This window comes from Engystomops pustulosus, chromosome 2 (genome assembly GCF_040894005.1).
Source record: "Engystomops pustulosus chromosome 2, aEngPut4.maternal, whole genome shotgun sequence".
Classification (NCBI taxonomy): domain Eukaryota; kingdom Metazoa; phylum Chordata; class Amphibia; order Anura; family Leptodactylidae; genus Engystomops; species Engystomops pustulosus.
Window position 1 is genome coordinate 167,400,063 of NC_092412.1, and position 27,975 is coordinate 167,428,037.

The 27,975-nt window shown below is 42.2% G+C and overlaps 1 protein-coding gene across 1 annotated transcript in view; it reads left to right on the plus strand.

Annotated features, from left to right (window-relative positions):
• The window catches only part of SYT2 (synaptotagmin 2), a 371,992-nt gene that overhangs the window by 281,507 nt on the left and 62,510 nt on the right, over positions 1 to 27,975 (plus strand). The window contains exons 7-8 of the mRNA XM_072137239.1: positions 6,115 to 6,232; positions 27,505 to 27,638. Of these exons, the coding sequence (XP_071993340.1) occupies positions 6,115 to 6,232; positions 27,505 to 27,638 (252 nt within the window). The remainder of the gene's footprint in view (positions 1 to 6,114; positions 6,233 to 27,504; positions 27,639 to 27,975) is intronic.

Sequence of the window (27,975 nt, forward strand, 5' to 3'; positions counted from 1 at the left end):
ATTTACAGAGAATGGTCCGAAAAAGAAAAAACATCCAGTGAGCGGCAGTTCTGTGGGCGGAAATGCCTTGTTGATGCCAGAGGTCAGAGGAGAATGGGCAGACTGGTTCGAGCTGATAGAAAGGCAACAGTGACTCAAATCGCCACCCGTTACAACCAAGGTAGGCAGAAGAGCATCTCTGAACGCACAGTACGTCGAACTTTGAGGCAGATGGGCTACAGCAGCAGAAGACCACACCGGGTGCCACTCCTTTCAGCTAAGAACAGGAAACTGAGGCTACAATTTTCACAAGCTCATCGAAATTGGACAGTAGAAGATTGGAAAAACGTTGCCTGGTCTGATGAGTCTCGATTTCTGCTGCGACATTCGGATGGTAGGGTCAGAATTTGGCATCAACAACATGAAAGCATAGATCCATCCTGCCTTGTATCAACAGTTCAGGCTGGTGGTGGTGGTGTCATGGTGTGGGGAATATTTTATTGGCACTCTTTGGTTCCCTTGGTACCAATTGAGCATCGTTGCAACGCCACAGCCTACCTGAGTATTGTTGCTGACCATGTCCATCCCTTTATGACCACAATGTACCCAACATCTGATGGCTACTTTCAGCAGGATAATGCGCCATGTCATAAAGCTGGAATCATCTCAGACTGGTTTCTTGAACATGACAATGACTTCACTGTACTCAAATGGCCTCCACAGTCACCAGATCTCAATCCAATAGAGCATCTTTGGGATGTGGTGGAACGGATGTGCAGCCGACAAATCTGCGGCAACTGTGTGATGCCATCATGTCAATATGGACCAAAATCTCTGAGGAATGCTTCCAGCACCTTGTTGAATCTATGCCACGAAGAATTGAGGCAGTTCTGAAGGCAAAAGGGGGTCCAACCCGTTACTAGCATGGTGTACCTAATAAAGTGGCCGGTGAGTGTATATCATTAGCTATATGTATAATATTACTGTTTTAGTGACATTTTGTGCTATTTTGGTTGGCGGTGTGCCCCAGGATTTTCTAAGTATAAAAAGTGTGCCGCGGCTCAAAAAAGGTTGAAAATCACTGCCTTATTACACTCTTCTAGCTGCCATGCTTCACACACCATCAAAAATCTCCCTATCAGGGAGTTTGTAAGGGCCAAAAGAGCCTGCACATCATCATAGTATCATAGTTCAGGATCATAGTTTAGTATCATAGTTTATATGGTTGAAAAAAGATACTTGTCCATCAATTTCAAACAAGAAAGGGAAGGGATTGCTTGAGGAAGGGATTTGGGGGAAACAATTCTATATAACATAACCATCAATGTTATTTAGGTACATCAGATACAAAATTTAAACAGGAATGTTTCACCATCACTCAGAGACTGAAATCTAGAGGTTGTACAAAAAATTCATGCAGAAGGGCTGTTAACATAGTTAACAGCAAACCCTGCACGGCTTACCTGTTACCCAAAAATGGAGCCGCACAGGAAAGACCCAAGCTGACATTTAGCACTCAATAATGAAACACTTACCGATACTGAATCACGAACCTACCTTAAAAAACATTTTATCCAATGGGGTCTCCTATCCACTAGAGCCAGAACTCTTGGAGACATTTTATGAACATTTATGAACAATAAGCCCAAAAAAACGTGGCTGTAAATTAAAGGTAGCTATTACTACGGGGGCGCCTGCTGCAACATATGTTAATATATGCACAAAAAATCCCCTTCTTTTTCCTCTCTAGTCACCAACACAATATATAGCATTAGAACATATATCAGTTGCAAATCAATTTATGTAGTGTATCTAATACAATGTTCTAAATGCTCTCTGCAATATGGGGGGGGGACACTGTCCGCAAGCTAAAAGATCGGATTAGCGGACATATTACGGGTGCTAATCCTAATACAATCACAAGTACATGTAATTTATCAGGCATATCGAAACACTACAAAGACAAGCATGCAGGATCAATGAATGGTAGGATTGCCACTTCCCCAGCAGCAACACTGGCATAGCTCTTAACTGGGGCCGCTACTGGGGGAGCAACCGGACCAAACCCTGTAACCACCACATTAACATTACCCACATACATGTTAACCTCGCCACCCATACCACCAGTCACTCCTTCATTCACTCACTCTTATAGCTGGTAATCATTTTGCAACAGTCTCACTAACAACCAGAACATTACTGACATCACTCACTCCCATAGCTGGTAATGGCTTTACATAGCAGACATGACCACCTCCGCATCTTCAGGAACAATGGACGAGGGTCCCCGTTTACGGCATTGACCAGAAGGTAACCCAACTCTTGTCACACTTGTGCCCTCTGCATCATCAGTAGTAGATGTTAACATACTTTTCTTGGGATTAGTTAATAATAACCGTTGATCCTTTGGCTGGAATTCGGTGCCGCTGAACTTCACTATTTTCATTTAGGTCATCGCCAACACCGACACAAAAGAGTACTTTGGTTTTAATGTCCGCATTTATCAATGTGGGAGATTGGGGGCCCGAAGTGTCAGCATCCCCTCCACACTGCCTCTGTCCCCCACCTAAATGATCAGCGGCAACGGCATGAAGAGGCGCCCACTGGGACACACAGCACTGGATTTTGAAGGAATAGCCTCCGCAGGGCTGCCCTCACTGTCCATCCTTTCAGCCGGTGCCTCCCTTGGTCCCCCACTGTCACCACATACGAAACCCATTGCCACATTAGATTTCACACCTGTAATCTCATTGATCCACAGCAGGACCTGTGCTGGACTGGGTAACGGGGCTTGCAGAGTGAGTTGACACTGCGGCTGACCCGGGTGTTACACAAGACTCACCACTTCCCCGGATTTGGTCTTCTTCTTTTGTGATTTGCTGCCCCAGGCGCAACCTCTGGCAGATCAGCACCAAAGGAAAAGTTCTGGAGGTGCACGGGGAACTCGAGCCGTCTGATCTCGGCCATCAGCACCCCTCCCTCTGCGCTGTCACTGTCCTCACCCAGGTCGGCAGAACCACAGCTAGATGACATGGCCGCTTGTCCTGCAGGGGGGTATGGTACCGACCTTTCCTCCTCCAGCAGCATTGCTGTTGTTCCTGGTGGATCTTCTCTCCCCCAAGACTTCCACAGTGCTAGCCGGCAAATGGCTACCCCTGCTGCCTAGTTCGTGAAGCATGAGACTGGGACTTGCTGCCCAGGCCTTTGCTTGGAAACTCACTCCTTCCCCTGGAGAGGAGAGAGCAGGCCCCAGGTGGAGGTGGTTCTTTCCTGGAGCTCAGGAGCAGCAGCACACACAGAATCACACAGTTACACACAGAGATAATGGGACACATTTACTTACTCATTCCCTCGGAGTTCCCGAAAGTGCATTGTCCGTCTGGAATGCACTTAGATCGTGCGCCCGATTTCCTGCATGTGTCGCTTCCCCGCTCAGGTCCGCCGGAGTTAACCATCTACCTCTCGGTGCATGTAAGTGCTTGGCTTGCGACACAATTTTGAAGTTAAATCCTGCGGTTTGTCCGAATCCGTCGGCTTGTCTGACGGCCCGCCAACTGGTTTGTGTCACATGAAAGCCGACTTGATTGCGCCAAAATCCGATCGGATGCAACAAAAAAGGCTTTTAAATCCTTATTTAAATGGAAATTGCCCGGATGTCCGACGAAAGTGCAGTCCGCGGGGCCCTTAGTAAGTGAGCCCCAATGAGCTAACAAGATACACCAGAGATGTACTCACTCAGTAATACGCTCAGAGATGTCAGCTTTATACCCAAGAGGGTGCAGCCACACATCACGCTTAATGCATGCATTTAACCCCTTAAGGACGCAGCCATTTTGTAGCTTAAGGCTCAGTCCCATTTTTTGGATTCTGACTTGCGTCGCTTTATATGGTTATAACTTTTGAACACTGTTACTTATCTAAATGATTCTGAGATTGTTTTTTCCCCACATGTTGTACTTCATTTTAGTGGTAAATTTTGGCTGATAAGTTTTGCGTTTATTTACAAAAAAAAAAGAAAAATGATGAACTTTTTGAAAAATTTGCCATTGTTGAAATTCGAAATCATCGCCTTTTCAGGCAGATAGATTCACCACCTAAATAACTTTCTGAATAACATTTCCCATATGTTTACTTTACATTTTCATCAGTTTTGAAATGTCTGGATAATTTATTTTGATGTCACGCTGCTTACAAATAGATTATCGATTTTCTGTATTTTCAGAATTTACTATTTTGGGGATAAATACAGTTTTAAATGAATAAAAAAAATTAGCATATTTAGCATTAAAACCCCCTATATAATCAACCCATTTTCAAATTTAGAAAGGGCAAATTTTGTTGGTTATACGTTCATTTAGCCCTAAAATTTACACATTTCCAAAAGATAAAAAGAGAAAACCCACCATACAATTTGTTATGAAATGTCTCCCGATTTCAGACATATGGCCGTTAATTGTTTTATGGGCGCACGGAGAGGCGCAGAAAGGAAGGAGGGACTTGCAGCTGTCAGGATTTTAGTTTCCTCATTGGCCCCATTTGTAGGCTATAAAATTTTAGGTTTTTGTTATTGGGGCCATGTGACGGAATTTTTTTTGCAGGAAGAGATGCTTTTTCCATTGTTACCATTTTGGGGTTGGTATCCTCTATTGTTGAAAATTTAGGATTTTTTTTTTTGAGGTCACGAGTAAAAAAGCATCAATTCTGTACTGGATTTTTAACTTTTTTTTTTTTCGTGTTCATCGTATAGCCCAATAATCATGTTATCTTTATTCTATGGGCCTATTAAAACCCTAATGTGGGGGGAAATCTATTGTTTTTGCATCGCTGTCTTCCAAGTGCCATAACATTTTTACTTTTTGGCTACGGAGCTGTTTGATGGTTTGTTTTTTGCGGGACATGTTGTACTTTGCAACAGTATCATTCTGGAGTACATATTTTTTGTTGATCACTTTTTATTGCATTTTTTGTAGGGTTCAATAGGTAAAAACCGTAATTTTTGGCGGGTCTTTAAAGTTTTTTTTTTACGGCGTTCAATACTTATTTAATTTTATTCTATGGATTTTTACAGACGCAGTGATACTATATATGTGGGGTTTGTGTTATGATTTAGACTTTTTTGAGCGTTATATGTCTCTTTATGTGTTTTGGGGCTTATGGGCATTTTTAGTGATTTATAAACGTATTTTTTATTGAAAAACATAGTTTTTTATAACTTTTTTACTTATTTCACCATGGGACATGAACAAGGAACTGATTGCTTGTTCATGATAATACTCTGCAATACTCATGCATTTACATACATTGTGTTAACGAATGCATGTGTTAACAGTTGCGTTTTGTAAACACACGTGTTAACAACAGCTGTTTAATTATGCAAAACTCTCTGCAGCTGTTGCAATGCGTTTTTAAACACATGCATTAAACATGATGTGTGACCGCACCCTGAGCACTTTCAATACCTAGTTGATAATGAACAACCAGACTGTTAATTTAAGTGGGTTCATGATCAAGGCTTAGGAAAATTACTCTTTATACCTTTTTTTGTTTTCCAAGAAATCATTTACAATATAGTTATATGAATGGTAGAGTTGAAAATGGACAAATATTAAAAAAATAATGCAGGCACATAAATTCTTTCAGACTTCAGACCAAGTGTGCTGATATATTTGACACTAGTTTCTACAACCCAGCAATAACCTTTTTAGCATCAAAAATAAATTAAATCTGTTGACCATGCACAATAAAAATTTCAGAGACCAGTGTCTCTCTTTATCTGCAGGTAAAACTTTACAAATCTTCCTGACACTGGAGTAATGTGATTGATTAACAATGGCACTTCTGCAATTCTCATAATTAAGTTTTAGTATGGAAGAAGTAGCTGGTAAATAAAAACAAATGTATGGTTGATGTGTGGGCATTGTGGGCAAATTGTAAAGATAGATGCCCTTTAACAATCTGCATTGCACAGTGCAATGTGATTCTAATGTACATTTTTAAACACCTGAAAACAGACAACTTATGAATAAAAATATAAGTAATTCAAAACAAATGTAGAGGCAACATAAAATGTATTATATGGAAAACCACTACTTGTGTTATGTGCCTTATGAAATATTTTTTCATTTTTTCCTCCAGCCTGAAAAACTTGGAGATATCTGCATTTCCCTACGATATGTTCCAACTGCTGGAAAACTGACTGTGTGCATTTTAGAAGCCAAAAATCTGAAAAAGATGGATGTGGGTGGTTTGTCAGGTGAGTTTTGAGATCTTTTTCTTGATCCTTGCTTCCATTTTACTTCCTTTTGTTTACTGGCACTGACAAGTGTCTCAAAAACAAGTCAGTAAGTTTACCTCTGGCTCTGGACTTGTAATTTTAAGATGTTAAGTGTTAAATTGTTGCCTCATTTTTCAAAACTCTTATTGGTGCATGCTTTGATGGGGAGCTTTCTATAGTCTAAAAAGTCTGGAACTAGAAAGTCCAGTTCTAGACTTTTTAGACTATCAAATGCTCCCCATCAAAGCATGCACCAATAAGCTCGTGCGCCCAAGTTCCTGCATCCGTTGCTTCTGCGCCGAGGTCCGCCGGAGTTCACCTGCTTCTTCCCGGTGCTTATAAGTGTGTGTCATGCGACACAATTCTAAATGTTAAATCCTGCGCGTTGTCCGATGGCCCGCCCCACGATTTCTGTCGCCTGCAAGCCGGCGCCGATGCACCAAAATCCGATCGCGTGCGCCAAAATCCCGGGGCAATTCGGTGTAAAACGGAAATCGTTGGGGAACCCTTAGTAAATGAGCCCCAGTATGTCCAATGTAACCATTGCTTGAAATGAGGGAAATAGAGCAAAATAAACAGATACACAAAATAAATCACATGGCAGTTGAATGAAGAAGTGATAAGGTAAAAACACTGTACTGAAGTCAAAATATCAAAATTTATTAAATTGCCAAGAAAAGATCTCCATTACATTTCCAGTCAGAATGCAAGTTACCATTCTTGGGACAAAATTATGATATTTAACCCCTTACCGACATTGGACATAGTTCTACATCACAGTGATGTAGTACTACGTCCTGCTTGTCGGATTTCGACAGTGGATGTCGGCTGTATATAATAGCATACACCCACGATTGGACATTCCTCCAATCGTGTGTGTTAACCCTTTTACAGGCCACGGCATGTAAGGGCAATGTGTACCAGTTTGGACCCCCCACCCGCTGCGCTTACCACAGACGGCAGCCCAAGGGTCTGCCAGTGACTCGGGGCTGCCTCCTAGGAAGACCCATCTGTAACAGGCTGCACATGCTCAGTGTGTTACATAACACAGTGTAATACATCTGTATTACAATGTGTTATAGGAACAAGAGCTTGAAAAAGCGATCAGAGCATTGATTGTTCAAGACATCTTGTAAAGGTAAAAAGATAAAAAAAAGTTTAAAACACTTAGTAAAAACATTTTTTAATAAAAAGAATTAATTAAATAAAGTGAAAGTCCCGCTAAACACCAACATTCCCTATACATACCTAATGAAGTACAAAAAACACAAATTATGAAAAAAACCCACATATTTGGTATTACCGCTTCCGTAACAATCTGTACAATAAATTAGTAACCTTAGTGGACTTGCTCGAAGAACGCCGTAAAAACAATACTCTAAAAACTAAAAATTTTTTATAAAATCCCTTCACAAAAATTTTCCAATGGGTGAACAAAAAAAGTTGTGTGCCAAAATGGTACCACTCAAAAGGACAACTCAACACATAAAAAATAAGCCCTAAAACAGCTCTGTCAAAGAAAAATATAAGTTATGTCTCCAAAAAGATGGCAATACGAAAATTAATGAGATTTTCTCTTTTTTAGTTTTTTCTTCAGTAAAAATATATAAATGAGGTATCACCATAATCATAGTAATCTATAGAATAAAGTTAATATAGAATTTTTAGTGTACGGTATATGCCCCCAAAAAGTAGAAAAAGAAAGGAGACCAAAATTGACGCTTTTCTTTTCCTCCATACATTCAAGAGTTAATAAAATCTCATACTAAAATCAAGTAATTGTGAATCTCATGTTACAGAAAACAAGCCCTTATATGTCCAAATTGCCCAAAAAATAAAGATTGTGTATCCCTTAAAAAGTGTCAATGCAAATCTGCTCTGAATGTCTCAGCTTCCCTTTGATGCCCTGGCATGTGCCCATACAGCTGTTACATCACATATGGGGTATTGTTATACTGGGGAGGTGTGTAAATTCATTTAGCAAAAAGAATAGAAATTTCAAAATTGCACACGATTTTGTTTTAACCCCTGTAAAACAATTAAAGGGTTAACAGACTTCATAAAAGTTGTTTTACATACTCTGAAGGGTGTAGTTTGTATAATGGAGTAATTTATGGGGTTTTACGATTATTTAGGCCTCTCAAAGTGACTTGAGACCTGAGCAAGTCCCTCAATAGAGTTAGTTTGTGTTTTTTATGTGTTTTTATGTGCTCATCTGCCTGGACCTTACATTGCTGACCGTTGCTCCCGTTGCTGCATTGGACTTGACCTAGAATCTCTGCCACCTGCCTGACCCTGTCTCTGAACCTGACCACGAGATTGTCTTCCGCTAAGGTACCTCGATCTAAGCTGCCACCGCGGGCAAGTCGCACCTGAGGAACGACCTGGTGGTACCCTGCCACAGCAAGACCATCCTGCCTTGAGAAGGGCTCTGGTGAAGACCAGGTGCCACTTAGATTCCGGTCCCAGGTGTCGGCTAGTATCACCTCCCGTGGTGGTCTACCGGATCCACTGACCCTGAATCCTGACAATCACTTTGATATGTTGAAGCAGGGCCGGATTAAAGTTATATACACACATATACACTGTATATACACACATATACACTGTATATACACTGTATATACATATACCCAGAATATACATCATATATACACACAAATACACATTTATATACTTACCTTTTAGGGTGACCAGCCGTGGCATCTGGCAGGTGTTTGGGCGGGTGGGGGGTCTTGCGGGTGCTTTTTCGGTCAGTTGCTTGCACGGGCGGGGGGGGGGGCACTTGTTCGGCCGGGGAGGTGGGGGGGGTGTAGGGGGGGCAGTGATCGGACGGGTGCGTTTTTCAGCTGTGGGGGAGTTGCGGTGGGCGGCTGCTTTTTCGGGGGGCAGGCAGTGGGAGTACAAGCTGGGTTGCTTGTAAGGCTGGGGAGGGGGGGAGGTCTGGGAGCCGATGTTCGGGCGGATCCTTTTCCCGGCTGGGGGGAGTTGCGGAGGGAGGGTGCTTGTTCGCGTGGGGGGCGGCGGAGTACGAGCAGGGTTGCTTGCTCGGGTGGGGGGTTGGTGGCTCGGGCATGCAGGGTTGTTAGGCTCGTGGGGGGAGGTTATCAGTCACCTGTGTCAGGGGGCGGGTATCAGTCACCTGTGTCAGGGGGCGGGTATCAGTCACCTGTGTCGAGGGGCGGGCGGCTCAGGAGGGGAGGCGCGGGGGGGTGCGATCAGGTGGGGGCCCCCTGGGGGGCAAGATGGTGGGGGTCTCGGGGCTCGAGCCACGGGAGCCCCGCCTATAATCCGGCCCTGTATTGAAGTGTTCAAAAGTTATAACCATTTATAGTGACACATGTCAGATTTGAAAAAATGGGTAGTGTCAGAAAGGTGAAAAGTGGCTTTGTTGGTAAGGGGTTAAGAGGTACATTAATGACCTCTTCCTCATCTGGAATGACACCAAGACGGAGGCCATGGATTTTGTCCAGAAGATCAATACAAACACCTGGGGCATAATCCAACCTTGAACCTTTCATCAACACAGATCATATTTTTAGATCTCCTCATCATAGTCAACTCCAATAATGGCTCATCTTCACGCACTTTCTTTAAATCCATAGATGTAAATAGCTTCCTGGATTTTAAAAGTGAACACTCTAAAATCTGGCTAACCAAAGTACCTTATAGCCAATTCAAAAGAGCAAGAAAAAAAAACATACCTTTCATAAAAAAATCACAGGTCCTACATAAACGCTTCTGTAAAAAAGGCTACCCGGAGAATATCCTGAAGGATGCATACCAAAAGAGCAAAACAACTTTCCCAGAAAGAGGATCTAGCACATAAGAAGGAAACAGAACCAACGACAAGCATGGGCCTGAATTTTATCACAACCTACAGGTCAAACCACAGGACCATTAAGTGCATCTTGTCGAAGTACTGGTCTGTCCCACTCAAAGACCACTACTTTAAAAGAGTACAACCAGCTAAAGCAAGCATTACATTTTGAAGAGCCCCTACATTAAAAACCCTGTTGCCTCCCACTAAAGTCCAACAAAATGCTTAAAGTTCAAATATTACTAGGGTCTCCCTCTTTCCCAATCTTACAGGTAGCTTTAGATGTAATAGAGCAAGGTGCCTAATGTGTTAAAATGATCATACATAGGACACAACAGTTTCAATCAATTGGTACAGGTGAACAATTAAACATTAACTCATTCATTAACTGTGCATCAGATTAAGTGATATACCTATTCCAATGCCCATATCCCCTACAGTATGTAGAAAGGACCTCTATAGGGCAGTCGTACAGACGATGTGGCAGCAAGGTCTGTGCCTGCTTCTTGGAGTACACGGCAGCAAAGTCCCAGTAACACGATGGAAAGCCTTCCAAAGACTTGGAAATCACGGAGGAGGCCTTAATGTGAGAGGAGAAGTTTGAATGTTGCGGAAAGGGCCGCATCGTTCCAGGAGAGTTCCGAAGCCAGGGTACTGAACTGGACAGCATATTCTCCCACAGACGAGTTCCCCTGGCGCAGATTCAGCAACACGAACTGAAATTCCGCCAGGAATGCTGTGTGAGTAGCCATGACAGGATCGTCTCTGTCCCAAAGAGTGTTAGACCAGGCCAGGGCCTTCCCTGAGAGGAGGCTGATGATTAATGCCACCTTGTATCGCTCCGTGACAAATTTGAGACGTAGCATGAGTTCAATGTGCAGGGAGCACTGGGTAATAAAGTCCCTGCATAGCTTGGGGGCCCCATCATACATATATAGATATATATAGATAGCCATAGCATAGGTTCAGCGGCAAACAAGCTAACTGGAGCAGCACTGGCCCTTTAAATCTAGAGAAACCGGCGGGTGCTCAAACCTTAAGGGAGAGAATAAATACACAGCGATGTAAAAATCAAGAATGGCTTCTAACTTCATTATTATTCTCATAATAACAAAGATAAGTTATCTCTAATTTCCATTGAACAGATTCCCAAACATCATCCAGATAGATTAACCCAGCTCATCAAGAGGGAAAATTTCTGGATATTTAAGTTAAACACAATGGGGCAGATTTATCAAGCAGTCTGAAAGTCAGAATATTTCCAGTTGCCCATGGCAACCAATCACAGCTCAGCTTTCATTTCACCAGTGCTCATGAATATTTTAAAGGGGAGCTGTGATTGGTTGCCATGGTCAATTGGAAATATTCTGACTTTCAGACTGCTTGATAAATCTGCCCCAATGTGACCTTACAGCTTGAATGAAAGGTATAATATGGTTTTCCTATATTACTACTTGATTGATATCCACCTTTTCATTATCCACCTGCTTCATATGTTTAATATATCTATCGTTCCTTATTTTGTATTCCTGTTGACGCCCACCCAGCTACCACTAAGACCGAGTAATTCCATATTTATCCCTTGAATATTGGAAAATATCTTGGCATGTGATTCATCTCCATCTCACATTTCTTTCCCTCAGAACGTGACAAACTGGACACTGTGCATATTGTACACAGCTCCTTTAATATACTCACCCCCTAGGGCACATGTGCAGAATTGGCACGCATGGGTGGTACAATAGAACTAATAGTATTTAAACTTGCGCGCCCAAGCAGGAACCATCTCAAGGAGGATCAGAAGGAAATGGACAGCAGTAAATATAATTGTCACAGCAAAGGGTCTAAATACTTATGACCATTGTGATAAATAAGCTGTTTTTTCTGTCAAGATGGGGCAGGGAGTACATTGAATTGAAAAATTGAAAATCTTTTAATCTCACCAATTGGCTGCAATGAAACAAAGAGTGAAAAATGTAAACTACTTGCTGAATGCTGATGCTGAATACTTTCTGTACCCACTGTAAATGAGACAGTTGAGTCTGTTGCTAAAGGGAGACTTTTGTCTGAAAATAATGTTCATAAATTGCCAAAGGCAAACAAGTAGAGGCTCATTTCCGTACTTGTATTAAGACTTACATTTTATTAGTAATAATTAAATTAAACGCTATGTTTCTTTTGCAAAAAAAGAGAAAAAGACTTAAAATAACGAGTGTCATTTGGGGGAATCCTATTACTGTCAGGATTGGGGGTAGTGGATCCTCTGAACCACCGCGGATATTGTCCTCGGGCTTCCAAGATCTCTCCTCCGGCCCAAACCCCTTCCAGTCAACCAAGGAGAACCGCTTATCCCTCACCGTCTTCATATCAAGGATCTCCTTTACCTCATAAATGTAGAAGGAGTCAGCCGCAAGGGTACCAGGGGGTACTTGCCAGGAGAAACGGTTCAAGATGACAGGTTTGAGCAAGGAGACATGGAAGGACTTCGGGATGCACATGGTGGGTGGAAGGCGCAGCTTGCAGGACACCGCATTGATGCGAGTCAGCACCTCGAAAGGACCCAGGAAACGTGGACCAAGTTTCTATCGTTATATATATATATATAGGAAAACTCCACCAATGGCAACAGAGTGGACTAGTCGTCTTGACGGGGAGAAAAAAATGACGATGATAGCACCCAGAGTCTGGTTCACTGCCGGTAATAGTTTGTGAAGCTGAGGAACCTCTGAATGGCTCGTAGACCTTCTGTATGCGGCCACTGCAGAACTGCAGACAGTTTAGCAGGATCCATCTGGAGACCTTTGTCAGAGATTATGTAACCTAGGAAAGGAATGCTTTGTTGTTGGAACAGACACTTCTCGAACTTGGCGTAGAGACTATTAGCCGTAGGTGGACAAGAACTTGCCTTACGTGAAACTGGTGGGTCTCATTTGGGGAGAACACCAAAATGTCATCTAGATAGACCACGCCACACATATACAGCAGATCTCTGAAGATGTCATTGACGAATTCCTGGAAGACAGCTGGAGCATTACAAAGTCCAAATTGCATCACAAGGTACTCAAAATGTTCATCTCGGGTGTTAAATGCTGTCTTCCATTCGTCACCCTCGCGGATCTGGATGAGGTTATAGGCCCCACGTAGGTTCAGCTTGGAGAAAATATTAGAGCTGTGCAGGTGGTCAAACAGCTCTGTGATCAACAGCAGAGGGTAGCGGTTCTTAACCATGATCTCAGTCCGTGATAATCAATGCAAGGACAAAGGGAGCCATCCTTCTTTGTCACGAAAAAGAACCCTGCACCAGCTGGAGAGGAGGACTTACTTATAAACACTCTCTGCAGGTTCTCCTTAACATACTCCAACATGGCAGCGGTCTCAGGTACGGAGAGAGGGTACACCTGACCCCAGGGAGGAGAGGTACCCGGCATCAGCTCTATAGGGCAGTCGTACAGACGATGTGGCAGCGAGGTCTGTGCCTGCTTCTTGGAGTACACGGCAGCAAAGTCCCAGTAACACGATGGAAAGCCTTCCAAAGACTTGGAAATCACGGAGGAGGCCTTAATGTGAGAGGAAAAGTTTGAATGTTGCGGAAAGGGCCGCATCGTTCCAGGAGAGTTCCGAAGCCAGGGTACTGAACTGGACAGCATATTCTCCCACAGACGAGTTCCCCTGGCTCAGATTCAGCAACACGAACTGAAATTCCGCCAGGAATGCTGTGTGAGTAGCCATGACAGGATCGTCTCTGTCCCAAAGAGTGTTAGACCAGGCCAGGGCCTTCCCTGAGAGGAGGCTGATGATAAATGCCACCTTGGATCGCTCCGTGACAAATTTGAGACGTAGCATGAGTTCAATGTGCAGGGCGCACTGGGTAATAAAGTCCCTGCATAGCTTGGGGGCCCCATCATACATATATAGATATATATAGATAGCCGTAGCATAGGTTCAGCGGCAAACAAGCTAACTGGAGCAGCACTGGCACTTTAAATCTAGAGAAGCCGGCGGGTGCTTGCCATAGGAGTCAGGAATGCGCGCACGGCAAAGGAAGCCGAGACAGGAGCCGGGACAGGTAAGGACGGGTGAGTGATATGGGTCGCGGGACCACCCGTGACATTTACTTAAGTTACTAAAGTTCTTTGAGGAGTCCTTTGTGAAGGGGAACCTACCCAGGTCGATGCAAGAAGCCATTATTGTGGTATTACCCAAGGAAGGGAAGAACCCCCAGATGCCTGAGTCATATAGGCCCAATTCTTTACTGTCCACTGACGTGAAGATATTAGCAAAGGCCCTGTCCTTGATTAACGCATGCCATTTCATCCATTATTCATTCAGACCAGACAGGCTTCATGCCCGCGAAAACAACCTCCATAATATTCCTCAGTTTACAGATTCTCGTGGATAATGCTGGCCAGAGAGCAGTTTTATCGCTAGTTGCCACTAAGCCATTTGATCGTCATACCTCTGGAAAGTCATGTAGGCGATCTGCTTCGGCCCAAGATTCATCTCCTGAGTCAGGATGCTCTCTCCGGATATTGAAGGGTTCCGATATGGCCAGTTATATAACAAAATAGCATTCTATGCATTTATGCACTACATCATGCCCCAACCTGTTTGCCCCTAAAGAGATTCTACAGGATCAATGCCCTCTTCAGGGACTTGGTGTGGGGTCGGAAACACCCCCGCATCAAGCTGGAAACATAACAACACTCAAAGATGAATGGGGGACTGGCACTCCCCAATCCGTGGCGCTATAACTTTGCAGCACAGCTCCAACATCAACGGGGATGGGTGGCTGACAGAATGGTAGTGAAGTCAGCAGGAATGGTTAGCTACTATTTAGGTACCACTAAGCTACTTATGACCTTGGATGAGGGGGGGGGGCTTCCACCGGGAATCTGACTAGCTCCCAACGAGGAAAATTATTCATACCCTATGTAGCAGTTCCGGGGGATTGTGGGATTTACAACGTGGCTCTTGGGGTATTTGCAAAGATAAAGGATAGTGCGTATTGGAATTCTGTGAGCTTGGTTAAACTGGCGAAGCTAAGCGATAAAGGGAGTACAAAATCATTTCAACAGCTGCAGGAGAAGCTATCGCTGCCACACAGTAGCTTCTACAGATACTTGCAAGTGTGTCATGCATTTGATGCACAAAAACGACTGACTCCTTTAGAAACCAAAACAGAACCACATATGAGGTGTGTATCCAATGTGACCCATCTACCTGGACTGATTAAGTTGATGTACCAACTAGACAAATCTTTGGGCGATCAACCCCTTAGGGTCAGGGACGCAGATGCTATTACGGATGACCAATAAGAGGATATACTGGAGGCGATCCCGTCTATGTACATTAGTGAGTCTGGGAGGCTGGGTGAGAAATGATGTTTCTCCCTAAAGGGGGATTGTTTGTATGGCCTTTAAAAATGGAAAATCAATAAAGATCAATCTGATTTTAAAAAAAAAATTACAAGTGTCAGAGATGTCAAAAGTAATGTTGTTTCGCAACCACTTAAGGATCTATATATAAAGGTTCAAACTTTAAATAAAGACTCCATGTGTAAATACAAATTGAATATATCAAACACTCTTAATTGTTACTAATTTAGCTGCATATTACTTGTGCAACAAAGACACTGGGGGTCATTTACTAAGGGCCCGATTCGTGTTTTCCCGACGTGTTACCCGAATATTTCCGATTTGCGCCGATTTTCCCTGTATTGCCCCGGGATTTTGGCGCACGCGATCGGATTGTGTCGCATTGGCACCGGCATGCACTCGACGGAAATCGGGGGGGCGTGGCCGAGCGAAAACCCGACGGATTCGGAAAAACCGCCGCATTTAAAACAATAAAAGTGTCGCTTGGGACGCGCTTACCTTCACTTGGTCCGGCTCGGTGTATTCCAGTGCGTTCAGATGCTTTTCAGCACAGCAGTGCCACCTGGTGGACGGCGGAGGAACTACCTTGATGAATCCCGGCCGGACCCGAATCCACCGCAGAGAACGCGCCGCTGGATCGCGAACGGACCGGGTATGTAAATCTGCCCCAATGTTGCTACTAATAGGCTGAATATTTTCAGTGTTTAACATCTCATTCCTTGCAAACTATAATTGCCAGTGGCAGCTTTTGACACAGAAGCAATATTAACGTGATCCGGTATTTCGGTGATGTCACGTGTCACGTGATCACACGTGATTACCCGGCCAAATCTCGCGATATCATTTCATCATTAGTTGCACCAGCGATGTGCTGAGTGCTTTTCTCAGGCATTCCTTTACAACACAGGTGTTGGCCACTACACAATTTTAAGTCTAATCTTTGATAGGACGGCTTAGGTTTTTAAGCTCCACCTTCCCCTTGCCTAGTATTCCCCCAGACGAAGCCGTTTCCGGGCGAAACACGTGTCGGGGTCTTTGCACACTGCCAAACGGTCTGTATGTGATTCATTTACCTGTATGCATACTATGTGGGTTTTCCCCTTACTTAGTGCAATATATACCTTTGTAATTTTTACTAAGCACCTTTGTATTATCAGTATCTGCCTTATTCTGGCATGTTAGGGAACCCTTGCTGCTATATACTATAGTTTACTACTGGGTTTTGTGCAATCTTCTTTTCTGTGTGTTGCCCTATTTCTGTTTGTCATTTAATATATGTGTATAATAATAATAAAATGTAATGAATTTTTTACCACAAGGTTGTCTCTCAAAAATTTCTTCTTTCTGGCCATTTCAGTATGTGAGTTGTTTCTCTGGGTGATTTGTGATCAGCGGCCCACTGATCACATCCCCTCCTTTCCTGTTGGTGTTTACAGAAGCAATATTACTGCAAATAAATGCTTTCCAAAAACAACTAAATAAAGAGTTGTCTATAAGGCCCCTTCTACACTTGCGTTTTTCACATGCGTGTTCTGCGCATGCTTTTGACGTGCAGAACTTGCATTACACTGTGGCCCATTGTAGTCAATGGGCTTTTTCAGACTTGCATATTATTTCACGCACACATGCGCTTTTTTTTTAATGCACGTTTAAATCTCAGCAAACGCACCATACAAGTCTATGGAGATGCATCAAAAACGCATTACACTCTGAGACACATGCAAGCTCAATGCAAGTGCAATGCGTTTTTCATCCATCAATTGCAATAGAAAAGACAGACCTCAGTCCTGAGTCACTGAACAAACTCTGGCTGAAAACTGATTGAACTCTGATGCAAATTGTCAGTTTTTCACTGACCAAACCTTGATCGTACCCTGATCAAACTCTGTTGTCATCTGCAACGCAAGGGGCAACGCAAGGGGCCTAAAACTATCACTTCACAAAGGGGCTCATTTACTAAGGGACCGCGGTCCGCACTATTGTCAGAATATCCTGCGATTTCCGATGTGCGCCGCATTTAGAAGGGGTTTATGGCGCACACAATTGGATTTTGGCGTCGACTTTCATGCAACAGAAATAGGGGGGGGCGGGCTGGCAGACGATTCGACGGCTCCTTGCGGGATTTCACATTCAAAATTGTGTTGCAAGCCATGCACTTACATACACCAGGAAGAAGATGGTGAACTCCGGGGGGACCTGAGCGGGGAACCAACACATGCAGGAAATTGGAAGCACGATCTTAGTGAATAACGGCAGCTCCTAATCCTCGTCGGACAACGCACTTCGGGGGATCGTGACGGGACGGGTAAGTAAATGTGCCTCATAGTGTTCACTTGCTGAGATGTAAAACAGGCAGTAAAGTGGTAATCCACTGATTTCCCGATGCACTGTAACCTCTTAGGGTAATCATTGAGAATTATGTGTTCTAATGCTAGTTGTGGTACTACAGCCTCTGTCTGCAGTTCAGGGCTGCACTATGTTACAATCATTAGCTACATACATTTCTTCCTGTCGACACTCGCAGGGGACCTTCCCGCAGGGGACCCTTTTTCGTTTTTGTGTTTTTATTTTTTTTTCCCCCACCTTTAACCCCTTAAGGACGCAGAATTTTTTCGCTCATTTCTCGGTCTCCACCTTCAAAAATCCGTAACAAATTTTACTTTCCCGCAATGTTATTTATTTTAACATGCCGTGTACTGCGAAGCTGGAAAAAAATTCCAAATGTGGAAAAATTTAAAAAAAAACGAACGTCACGTTCTTGTGGGCTCAGTTTTTACGACTTTGACTGTGCACTCAAAATAACACTTCAGCTTTATTCTTTGGTTCGGTGCGATCGCGGTGATACCAAATTTATATAGGTTTTATTGTGTTTTAATACATTTTCAAAAATTAAACGAATGTGTACAAAAAAGAAAAAAACATTTTTTGCAATCTTCTGAAGCTAATAACTTTTTCATACTTTGGCGCACGGAGCTGTGTGAGGGGTCATTTTTTGCGAAATGAGCCGACGTTTTTATTGCTACCATTTTGAAGTCTGTGCGACACCGCCGGCCGTAACCGTTTTTTATATTTTGATAGATCGGGCATTTTGGGACATGGCGATACTTAATGTGTCTGTGATTTTTACTGTTTATTATGTTTTATATCAGTTCTACGGAAAGGGGGGTGATTTGAATTTTTTATATTTTATAATTTTTTTTTATTTTTTAAACTTTTTTTTTTCACTATTTTTTTAGACCATCTAGGGTACATTAACCTTAGATGGTCAGATCGCTGCTACCATATACTGCAATACTTCTGTATTGCAATATATGGCATTTTTGCAGCACATTCATTACAATGAGCCACTGGCTCATTGTAACGAATCTGCAGAAGCCAGATAGCTTCGGGTCAAACGAAGACCCGAGGCTACCATGGCAACCGATCGCTGCCCCCCGATGACATTCGGGGGCGCAGCGATCGTAACAAAGATGGCGTCGCCCGCGCACTGCCGTCTTTTAAATGCCGCCGGCGACTTTGCCAGCGGCAATGGAGGGGTTAATAGCCGAAATATGCAATATGCAAAAACCCCCACCTTTGTATGAAGAGGACTCAGCCCGTGAGCCCTCTTCATACACTCCTTATACCTCTGCGCCGTAGAGTTACGGCGCAGAGCGTTAAGGGGTTAAAAATCTATCACTTTTTTATTTGTCCATGTACAGAGCTGTGTGTTTTCTGCAAAACAAAATGCACTTCCTAGTGATGGTATTTAATATTCCATGCCGTGTACTGGGAAGCAGGAAAGAAATTCCAAATGCAGTGAAATTGTTGAAAAAATGCATTTGCGCCATTTTCTTGTGGGGTTTGTTTTTTACGTATTTCAATCTGCGCCCCAAATGACATGTCTACTTTATTCTTTGGGTCTGTACGATATTGGGGACACTGAATTTTCTCATACTTTTATAAGAATTAAAACCTCCTGTTCAAAAAAAAAAAAAAAAATTGCCATTGTCTGGCACTAATTACATTTTTATTTTTCAGTGTATGAAGCTGTGGATGGGGTTATTTTTTGCAACTTTTGACTGAGTTTTTAGTGCTACCATTTTTAGGACTTACAACCTTTTAATCACTTTGTATTGAATTTTTTTATATTTTTTAAATTGCAAAAAAGTGCAATTTTCGACTTTGAGTGCTATTTTCCGTTATGAGTTTAAACGCAGTGAAAAAACTTTATTATATTTTGATAGATCGGGCATTTTCGGACGCAGCAATACCTAACGTGTTTATGATTTTTACTGTGTATATCAGTTCTAGGGAAAGAGGGGGGGTTTGCATTTTTAGGGGGGGGGGTTATTATAATTTTTATTTAATTTTTTTTTTTATTTGTACTATTTTTCAGACTTTCTAGGGTACTCTAACTCCAGGTTGTCTGATCGATCCTATCATATAATGCCACACTACAGGATGGCAGTTAATGGGGATTTTCCTCCTCATTTATTACAATGTGCTGATCGAAAGTGTTAAAACAAGACAGCTCAGGTCTTCAGAAGAACCGAGGCTGTCATGGCGACCGATTTCCGCTCCCCGATGATGCCACGCCACCGGGAGCAACAATCCTTTTTTTTAAAAAAAGAATTTACCAGCCGAGATCAGCAAGTTAACACCCACGATCTGTGCTAGAACCGATTGCTGGTGTTACCGGTTAGCCTTTGCTGCAATATGCAGTAAAGTAACCATAAAAAAGATGGACAGCTGGGCATATGGGCACTAAGCTGAAAACAAACTTAATCCCCAACCAAGCTAAAGTACAATATACCAAAATCTTGGACTCAAGAAAAAACAAATGTACACCATGTAAATGGAACATGACAGACTTTATTAATCACAATGCTACTCATGTAGCAACAAACAGGAACATTCATTAAAAACAATGTATGTCCTCCCAATATCAAGAAAAGATGCCCAGAATAATCATAATTAATGGTAGATCAACTGACTGCCCTAACTATGTCTTAGGCCAGTGTTGGCAAACCTTTTAGAGACCGGGTGCCCAAACTACAACCAAAACATACTTATTTATAGCAAAGTGCCAGCACGGCAATTTAAGTAGTAATTTATTGATACCTGTTCTACCACAACTTTCAATTATATCGGCCTCTTGAGGACAATAAAACAGTTGAAAGAAGGGCAAATTTGGACAACTGTTGTAGCATCTCACCGTGATCCCTCTGTACAGGAACAAATGTGGGGCCTACAGGAGCTCTAAAGATAATCCACATGTTCTACTTCTTCCTGCAGCCCCAAGCAAGAAAGTGTTGCTTTAAAATAGCACTGAGAGCAGCTTTTCTTGAGTCGTTTTGGATTGCTGGATGATTCTTTGAGTTCTATGTCGAGTGCTATGTTGATGGCTTGGGTGCCCATAAATAGATCTCCGAGTGCCAACTTTGGCACCCGTGCCATAGGTTTGCCACCACTGTCTCAGGCTATTGGTATTATCTATGCAGGTCTCTCTATGCTTCTCTTTGTTGACTCAACTTGGCCTTCTTAACTCATAAGAGAACAACAATGTAGTATTAAAACCTTTAGACAAAGTGGGAAATATAGTAATACTTGACTTTGACCAATATGTGGAGATGGTCAAGCGTCTATTGAGTGGTAGAGATACCTATAAGGGTTTGTCTTGGAAATTCTAGATGACGGTCTTGAAATAATCTCATCACCAAAAGTGAGTAAAAGTACATCCTGAATAAAAAACCTTCCATCTCCACATTTTATGCCCTTCCTAAAGTTCACAAGGAGGTTACTCTGATTCCTGGATGCTCAATACTATTGAGGACAAATAACTTGACACTAGGAAAAAGCGAACATGTAGATTTAATTCTACGTCAGTTTGTCAATACCTCGGATTTGAGGGATAAGAAAGACTTGATCAATAAGCTACAGGATATCAGAGTACCCCCCAAGACTTTTTAGGCAAGTCTGGGTGTTGAGAGTTTTGTACTCTAATATTCAACACTATGATACTACGAAAGAGAACACATACTACACTGATCACATATTATTCTGGGGAAGATATATTCACGAAATCCTCATCCTCTGGGAGGCGGATGAGGATGTCTTCTTTCAGCTGGTAAATATTTTGAACAGAAATGATTTTGGAAGAATGAAATTTACTTCAGAGATCCACCCACCTCAGATTAATTTCCTAGATCTAACAATAAATATAGGAGAATCAGGTGATGTGGGCACTACAGTATACCGAAAAACTACATCCACCAACAGTTTGTTAAATTGGAACAGTTGGAACCCGCAGGCCCTTAGGAGAGGAATCCTGGTGCAGAATGCAACTGCTCAACATAAGAGGCTTTTGAAAAGGAATGCAAGTTAATGAACAATCACTTTTTGGAAAAAGTCACCCAAAAAAAAAGTTGAAGTGTGCATAAAAAATACAAAATTTGCCAATCAAGACACTCTAATTACAGATTCAGTGAAAAGAAGGGAAACAAATAAATCTGTAAAGTGTATTGGACATATGATTCCCAAGCGAATGATGTACTTAATATTGTCAGAAAATAATGGCCTTTGTTACAGGCTGAGTCACAAGAAAGAAAACCGGCTGTCTTCACCAATAATAGTATCATTCCCATGTAGGGCATTGTAGCTTCTGCAAATAAATGCCAAAAGCGAAACAATACACATTAAATGTAAAAACATGCACCATTCGAAATTTCCTGTAAAACTGTAAAAGCACATGTGTCATCTACATCACACAATGCGAATGCGCGAAAAATTATGCAGGGAAAAGAGTTGAGGAACTAAGGAGACGAATCTCATCTTATCTAAGTACTGTCCATGCCGATAAAGACACATCTCTGGCCAAACATGTGAAATTTAGACATGGTGGAAATGGAAATAAGAACCCTCTTCAATTCTGGGCAATAGACCAGATCAAATTAGGCCCCCGAAAGGGTTATGCCCTCAAACGTCTCCTTCAATTGGAAGCCCACTGGATTGACCGCTTTTACTTTTTCAGCCTCTCTTAAATATGCCCTATGTACTCATCCACATACTATGATTATGGATCACATTAATAAATATAAAAATATTGAGTGTTGACCTATCAAAAAAACCACCTATGGGTAAAATTAGTGGAATCTGAATTGACTTTAGAATATTAATATTAAAATTAAGGTATTACAAGTGGTAAAGAATTTGTTATCTCCCAGGATGCATTTTTTTTTTAATTAAATTTACTGTCCTAAAGAAACACATGGAAAAATAAAAAATAGACGGTATGAGTTGAAACACTCAAATTCACTCTACCCGCCCATTTATTGCAGCCCTTTGTTGATCTATTTCCTTGCATTCTTTTATAAAATGTATATGCTAATGAGGCTTTATGATAGGACAATGTATGCACACAGGTGCCCTTATAAATACATTATAATGTACTATTACCTACCACTTGTAAGGGATGTTGATTATAGGTGCACACCCCCCACCGCGGCCTAGCCTTTTTTTGGGGTCTAGAGGCAGCCAGAGCCCAGAATAGCGAAGTGGCTGGCGATTGCAACCTAGGGCTCGCTGATGTCATGGTGCTTGGCTTGGTATGTCCTAAAGCATGGCAGGTCTCCAGCAGGTGGTGTGTGCAAGAAATAAGTTGGGAGAGGCTGAAGTACTTGTTTCCCCCTGTTACTCCCTCTGAGTGTCTGTAAGATAGGTACTTGAGTAATGGATGGGGAAGCCCGTGGTAGTAGACAGCCGTATCCATCAGACAGAGGCAACGTTGTGCAAATCAACTCACAGTTCTTTATTGAACAACAGGTAGCAGGCAACAGGCCTAAAATGTTAACAGCAGATTCGTATTCTGGTACTGGAGTAACTGGAGCGCCCCTTGGCTCTCTCTCGCTCTTCTCTTTTTCGCAACACCTACCTAAACCTTTGCATCTGCAAGGGTGTTGCATGGGTATTTTAAACTAACTAGGAAGGTAGTAGATTGTATTAGGTAGTATTCCTCCACAGGAATACTAAGTTTCACACATATGCACGGCCAGCTCGGTACGTGCGCAGCTACGCTCGATTATGCCAGTGTAAATGGGGTGATTGACCATAACAGACACTACATCACTAATGATGTGTAAGGAGTCTTGTACGGCACCTTTGTTTTGAGTGATCTCCTTGTTTTGAGTGACCAATAACAACTGACCAATCCTTACATACGACGATTGGCTATATGTTACAAACAAGGCGATTGGTGGTGATGACATCACATACGGAGGTCTTATTAGCCTATGTTCGGACAGGAAATTTCACACTTTAGCCCCGGCACCAGGGAGGACTTTGCTGAGGGGGCAAAACATGTTGGGGGTTGTAGTGTGTGAATATACTTTTTAGTGAGGAATCCTTGGGAATGTGAGAGAGATACCACAGTAGTCTATTAAGTTAAGCGACACAGATGTAGTCAGGGTAAGGAAGTGTGATTTGCTATACCTGAGAGATTCTGGGTAAAATTAGCCAATTATTATTATATGAACTACCAAATACATGTGTGATCCAAATACTAATAGAGATTAACCCCTTTTACAATGCTTGTTTTCAGTTTAGTGACCACACTTGATTTTGAGAATCTGACATGTGTCATGTGCAACAACCCCCACCGGGGCCTAGCCTTTTTCTCTTGGGGCCTGGAGACAGTCGGGGCCCGGAATACCGGAGTGGCTGGGGGTTGCGGCCTAGGCACACTAGTGTCACGGTGCTTGGTATGGGGACCGAAGAGCTGTCCTACAGCCTGGCAGGTCTCCAGAAGGTGGTGTTGGCAAGAAATGATGAGGGAGAGGCTGGTATAGTAGTTCTCCCTGGGGCAACCCTTTTGGGTCTGGAGTATGAGTCCCTGTGTTGTGGATAGGGTACCTGTGATGGTGACAGCCGTAGTAGCAGGGATCAGACGGAGGCAGACTTTATACAAAAGTAACTTACAGTTCTTTATTGGAACCAACAGGAACAGTGGATAACGTGCCAAACGAATCTTGACAATGGTAGCAGGCTGGGGGTGCACTTGGAGAGGGAACCACCGGAATTGATCACCAGCCTGGATGCAAGGGCAGGCTGGGAGATAGCTGTGTCCTAGTAGGATGCTTCAGCTTGTTCTGGGTTACTTCAGATATCACCCTTGAAGGTAGGATGAAACCCCTTTACTCTCACTAACTCCTCAGAGCTGCTCAGGCAGTGAGCTGAGCTCTCTACTTTGTCTGACTGCACTCTCTGACTGCCTGGTCTCACTGACTCTCCTCACTAGACTGACTCTTGTCAGACTGGTCTGATTAACTGCTCAGACTGACTGCTCTCTAGAACTTTCCTGACCAGAGGTTTTATTACTCCCACTGGTCAGGTGGTGGTTACTCCTCCAATGGCATCCCAGCTTACAATACAATAAGTTAACAGATGTGATTGGCCGATGGAATGACATCACATTAAACAATTAACATCACATTAAACAACTTACCAGGCAGGATCTACCGCTGCAGTGTTCCCCGTGTTGTGCAGTGACCTGCTGTGGGGCTGATCAGACTCCACACAGGTTGCAAGCTACATATTGGGACGTATTCGCAACAACCCCTCTGCCTTGCATCGACTTGCAGGGTGAGATACAATGTCTAAATAATTAATTTGGGGGGTCTATAGCTTATTCACAAAATTTTAATAACTATTTCAATGGGGGCACAAACAAAACCATCAATTTTTATTTAAGCCCTTTTTTCCCCGCTCACCATAACATACAAATAATATTTTATCTTTATTCTCTGGTTCACTACGATTACAGCGATACCTCATTTATATCGTTTTTCTTATCTTTGTTACTTCTACTGAGCAAAACCAATATTTTAGAAAATCACATTGTTTTTACTATCGACAACTTTTCATGGGCATATCTTCTGCTTGAGGGCTTATTTTTTGTGAAAAGAGTTGTTCTTTTCAGTAATATGATATTAGGATGCGTAACTTTTTTGATCACTTTTTAGAAAAATTTTTGTGTGGGTATTTGATTAAAAATTTTTATTACGAGAAATTTTTCGTGTTTTTCGTCATTCACTGAACAGGTTCGATATTGAATTAGATTTATTGTACAGATTTATATGGGCGCTATGATACCAAATATATACGTGATTTTGTGTTTTATATGCATTTATTTGGATTTTATATGTAACTAGGGTGATACTTTTATTTAATCTATTTAATTATAAAATGTAAAAAATAATTTTTACTGGGTTTTTTTTTACATTTTTTATGCGATTGCTTGTTCAAGCCCTTACATTGCAATACACTTGCATTGCAATGTACAATGTACGACGCATGCTCAGTTAGTCACAGCTGGTCCTGCCAGGAGGCAGAACCCAGCGTGAAGAAGAGCCGGCAGCCACGGATCCTTCCAGTATGCAGTCATGCTTAACCGTGGCGTGTAAGGGGTTAAACACCCTGGATGTTAGTGCCGGGTATTGTCCCACGATCTTCTTCTGACCTGAGGATCATGTAGGGATTAGAAGTCTAAACAATTCTGGGGATCAATTATTTTCAATAAAGGTTTTTTATGACCTCGCTGGAACACATTGGTCATTAAACATCACTTTTATTAATTTTATTAAAACAATTCTTTTATATTTTGTGTGGCATTGTTATTTACGTATCTACATTAAAAATCATGCAACTCCATAGGAATGTCAATTTCGTATCAAAGTTTCTCATTTGGCATTGTGGTGACACCTTGATATAGTAGTGTTCTGTATCCTGTAATTATTCCACCTTGTATTATAATTAAGACACCTATGTGTTTTTCAGGGATTTTATACCATAGTGCAGATCAAGTGAACTCTATCAGTGTACTTTGCAATCTCAAAATTGCTACTATGTGTTTCACCATCACATTATTGCCTCTCTAGTGTGGTCTGTACACCATACCACTACTGGACGCTAGATGTCGTTGTTGCCTTGTATCGTGTGAAAGAGTCTTTTATAAGCACCATGATTAGTGTTTGTAACAGACTCTTTCACACCATACAAGGCAACAGCGACATCTAGCGTCCAGTAATCATAGCACAAAAGGTTCTATCTTTTTGTATTGATCATTGTAAATATATTAACCCCTTAATGACCGCCGTATCAGGTTTTTACAGCGACCATTAAAGGGGTATTCTCATCTGGCTATTCACATTCAATTTTATTAATCTGCCATACATTTCTTCAATTAGATGTTATTAAAATAAATGTTCCTGTGTGAAGATAATTTCCCATAAATATAGTCATATGTGTCCTTGGATACGGCCACCTCTGCTGGAGTGATTGCACAAAGACACAAAGGCTTGTGATTAAATATGGTTGTGATCTGATGTTTGGATATGAAATGTCCTGGAGTTACTTCATGTCCCACAGCCGTCCTGGGCTAATGCACCTTGAATCCTGGTGGTCAGGCAGGGCTCAATAGCACAAGTCTGGCCCCCACTGCTAAAATGTTAGGGGGTCGTATCCGAGGAATCTAATTTCTAAGGGACCACATTTCTACATTTATGAGAAATCACACAGGGACATTTTAAACATGTTTACATATGGCAAATTAATTAAATTAAATGTGAATGCCCAGATGGGAATACCCCTTTAAGGGTACTTCTTCTGACACGCCGACGCTCCAGTAACAAGCAGCCCTACAATCTCAAGAGCTCCCCTCTCTCACAGGTGGGAGATTGCAGTGGGTAACAGTTGAGTAGCCTTTTTAATCCAGCATAGGTAGCGCTCAGTATTCACAAGCATTCAGTATTTCATCAAGAGGTGGACGAAGGGAGGGAAAGCATCAAAGCTTTTAGAATGCAAGAAAAAAATATATCTGCTGTATAGCTGCTATACCTCTAACATAAGAAAAAACAGTAACTGCATGTTAATAGTAATGCAATATAAATATGGTGTGTAGTTATAACCCAGCAATATGTATATAAAATGTATTTTGCTGAACCTTGGCCAAGAGCAGGCAGAAATGAGCTCTGGACCCCATACCCCTTACCCCTAACCATGTTTCTCTTTTTAAATTTTAGATCCATATGTAAAGATTCACCTCATGCAAAATGGGAAAAGACTCAAAAAGAAGAAAACTACAGTGAAGAAGAAGACCCTGAACCCTTACTTCAATGAGTCTTTTAGTTTTGAAATCCCTTTTGAACAAATCCAGGTATGGTAACAGATGCTTCAAAGCATATTGAATAGTATTATAAAGTTGTCTTTAACTGTTTTTAACAGTTTTATATTAATTTCCTTCTCTTTTCTACCCATTTCAGAAAGTAAATGCCTATGCAGATCTATAGTCCAACATATTTTGATAAAGACCAAAGGTCAGGAGGATCCAGCACTGCAAGACCCTCCTGACTGCTGTAATGGAGATCGGATGATGTCCTGATATAGCGTTTCATCCGATCTCCAAGAGAGGAAAGCCTCCGCACTGCTCTCTCCCTCTGCCAACAGGACCTGCAGTGATGTCATAATCATATGACTGATCACATGCTTCCTAC